General features: G+C 34.2%; 1 protein-coding gene across 1 annotated transcript in view; it reads right to left on the minus strand.

Moving 5' to 3' along the window:
* The window catches only part of LOC101851690, a gene marked incomplete at its 5' end in the record, with an annotated part of 44,034 nt that overhangs the window by 11,482 nt on the left and 30,743 nt on the right, over nucleotides 1–1,809 (minus strand). Inside the window, 1 exon segment of the mRNA XM_005111745.3 lies at nucleotides 760–882. Within this exon segment, the coding sequence (XP_005111802.2) occupies nucleotides 760–882 (123 nt within the window).

The following is a 1,809-nucleotide window of genomic DNA, read 5'->3' on the forward strand; positions in this document are numbered from 1 at the left end:
ATGATGATGATGATGATGATGATGATGATGATGATGATGATGATGATGATGATGATGATGATGATGATGATGATAATACTAAAGGCTCCCCATTTTTGTGTCTGATTGAGGATTCTTATAAGTTATTATCACAGAGTTATCTAACAAGTAGTGCAAATCTATGGTTATTATAACTAAAAATATATATCTACGAGAAGGTCTGAGCACTTTCGTATTGCTGCGTCAGAGAGCGTGACTTGTGGAAACAGAAAGGCTTGAAGTCGCGATCATAAATATTTCTAATGTCAGAGAAGGAATTCCGTCTGCCTATGACTATGACTGCTTACTTTAAGCACACCATTTCGCAGTAGCCCTCAGATGACTTAGATTTTTCAATGTAAATGATATACGTCACGTTAGTCGGGCTAAATTTAGAAATCAGGAACGATATCACTGGGGGAACAAAATATTATTTATAGATCTCCGTAATCAACGATTGTAGACGATAAGATACAGAATTATTTCGTTTCCAACCATCATTTCTCTTCATAGTACACTAGTTTGTGAGTGCTTGTGTTGGTACGCCAGAACGAATCGGGATTTTGTTTATATTTTTCTAATCTTGTTTTCTGGTTGTTTTATTTGTTGGTTTTTGTTGCGGTTTTGTGTGTGGCGATGGGCAGGGGAGGGGATTCATCTTGAGAACTATAGGGCCTATAAATGAGTTGCATGTTTTCAAAACTGAAAACATTATATATATTGATTCTTAAAAGTCCTTACCTGCATTGTCCAGTCTCTTGGCCCCAGAACACGTTCCACAACAGAGCTCCTCGTTCAGGTAACAACCACTAGGAGCAACGAGCTTCTCACTACACCATGTACTCTTGTCTCCGTATTCACAACCTGGGTTTAATGAAAATAAATACAATAATAAATAAATGAATAACTAAATAAATGAATGAACGAACGAACGAACGAACGAACGAACGAACGAACGAACGAACGAACGAACGAACCAACCAACCAACCAACCAACCAACCAACCAACCAACGCACGAACGAGCGAACCACAGAACGAACGATTCGAACGAACGAACGAATGAATAAATAAATAAATAAAAGATAAATGAATAAATCAATGAATAATTCAATAAATGAAAAAAAGAATAAATCAATGAATGAATGAAAGAATGAGTGAATGTGTAAAATTATATTCTAAAAGATAAATAAACAAATAAACAAACAAATAAATAAATAAACAAATAAAAAGAAATAAATAAAAAATAATTTTAAAAATAGATAGATTTAGATAAATAAATAAATGAATAAATAATCTTTTTTTTAAAATAAATAAATAGATATTCTACATAATACCAGTAGTGTTACTTTAAACCATAGACCTAATAATAGGTCTTGCTTTAAACACATAATGAAGAATACACGTTAAGCTGACCTCCTCCTCACAAAGAACGACCAAAAAAAAATCTTTGAAACGTAAGAGTGTTAAATGAAAGATTTGTCACATATTAAAGCCGTGCAATGAGCAAGCGCGAGATACATCAGCTAGAAGTTATAAAGTTTATGAAAGTAAAAGTATGTCTAATTTACACTACAGAGCTCTGTGAAATTATTTAGATAAATTTGATGACCACGAAGTCCTGAGTTGGCTACAAACTCATCTTGCAACTTAATGCAAGTCAGTTGGGTCGTTCTTTTTCTCCTTCATGGTGGCATAAAGTTTAGGTGACCCAGGCATTAAATGTTACTTGCACACCCACACACACACACACAAACACACACACAAACACACACACACACACACACACACAC

Source organism: Aplysia californica, unplaced genomic scaffold (genome assembly GCF_000002075.1).
Source record: "Aplysia californica isolate F4 #8 unplaced genomic scaffold, AplCal3.0 scaffold01113, whole genome shotgun sequence".
In the NCBI taxonomy this organism is placed as follows: Eukaryota; Metazoa; Mollusca; class Gastropoda; order Aplysiida; family Aplysiidae; genus Aplysia; species Aplysia californica.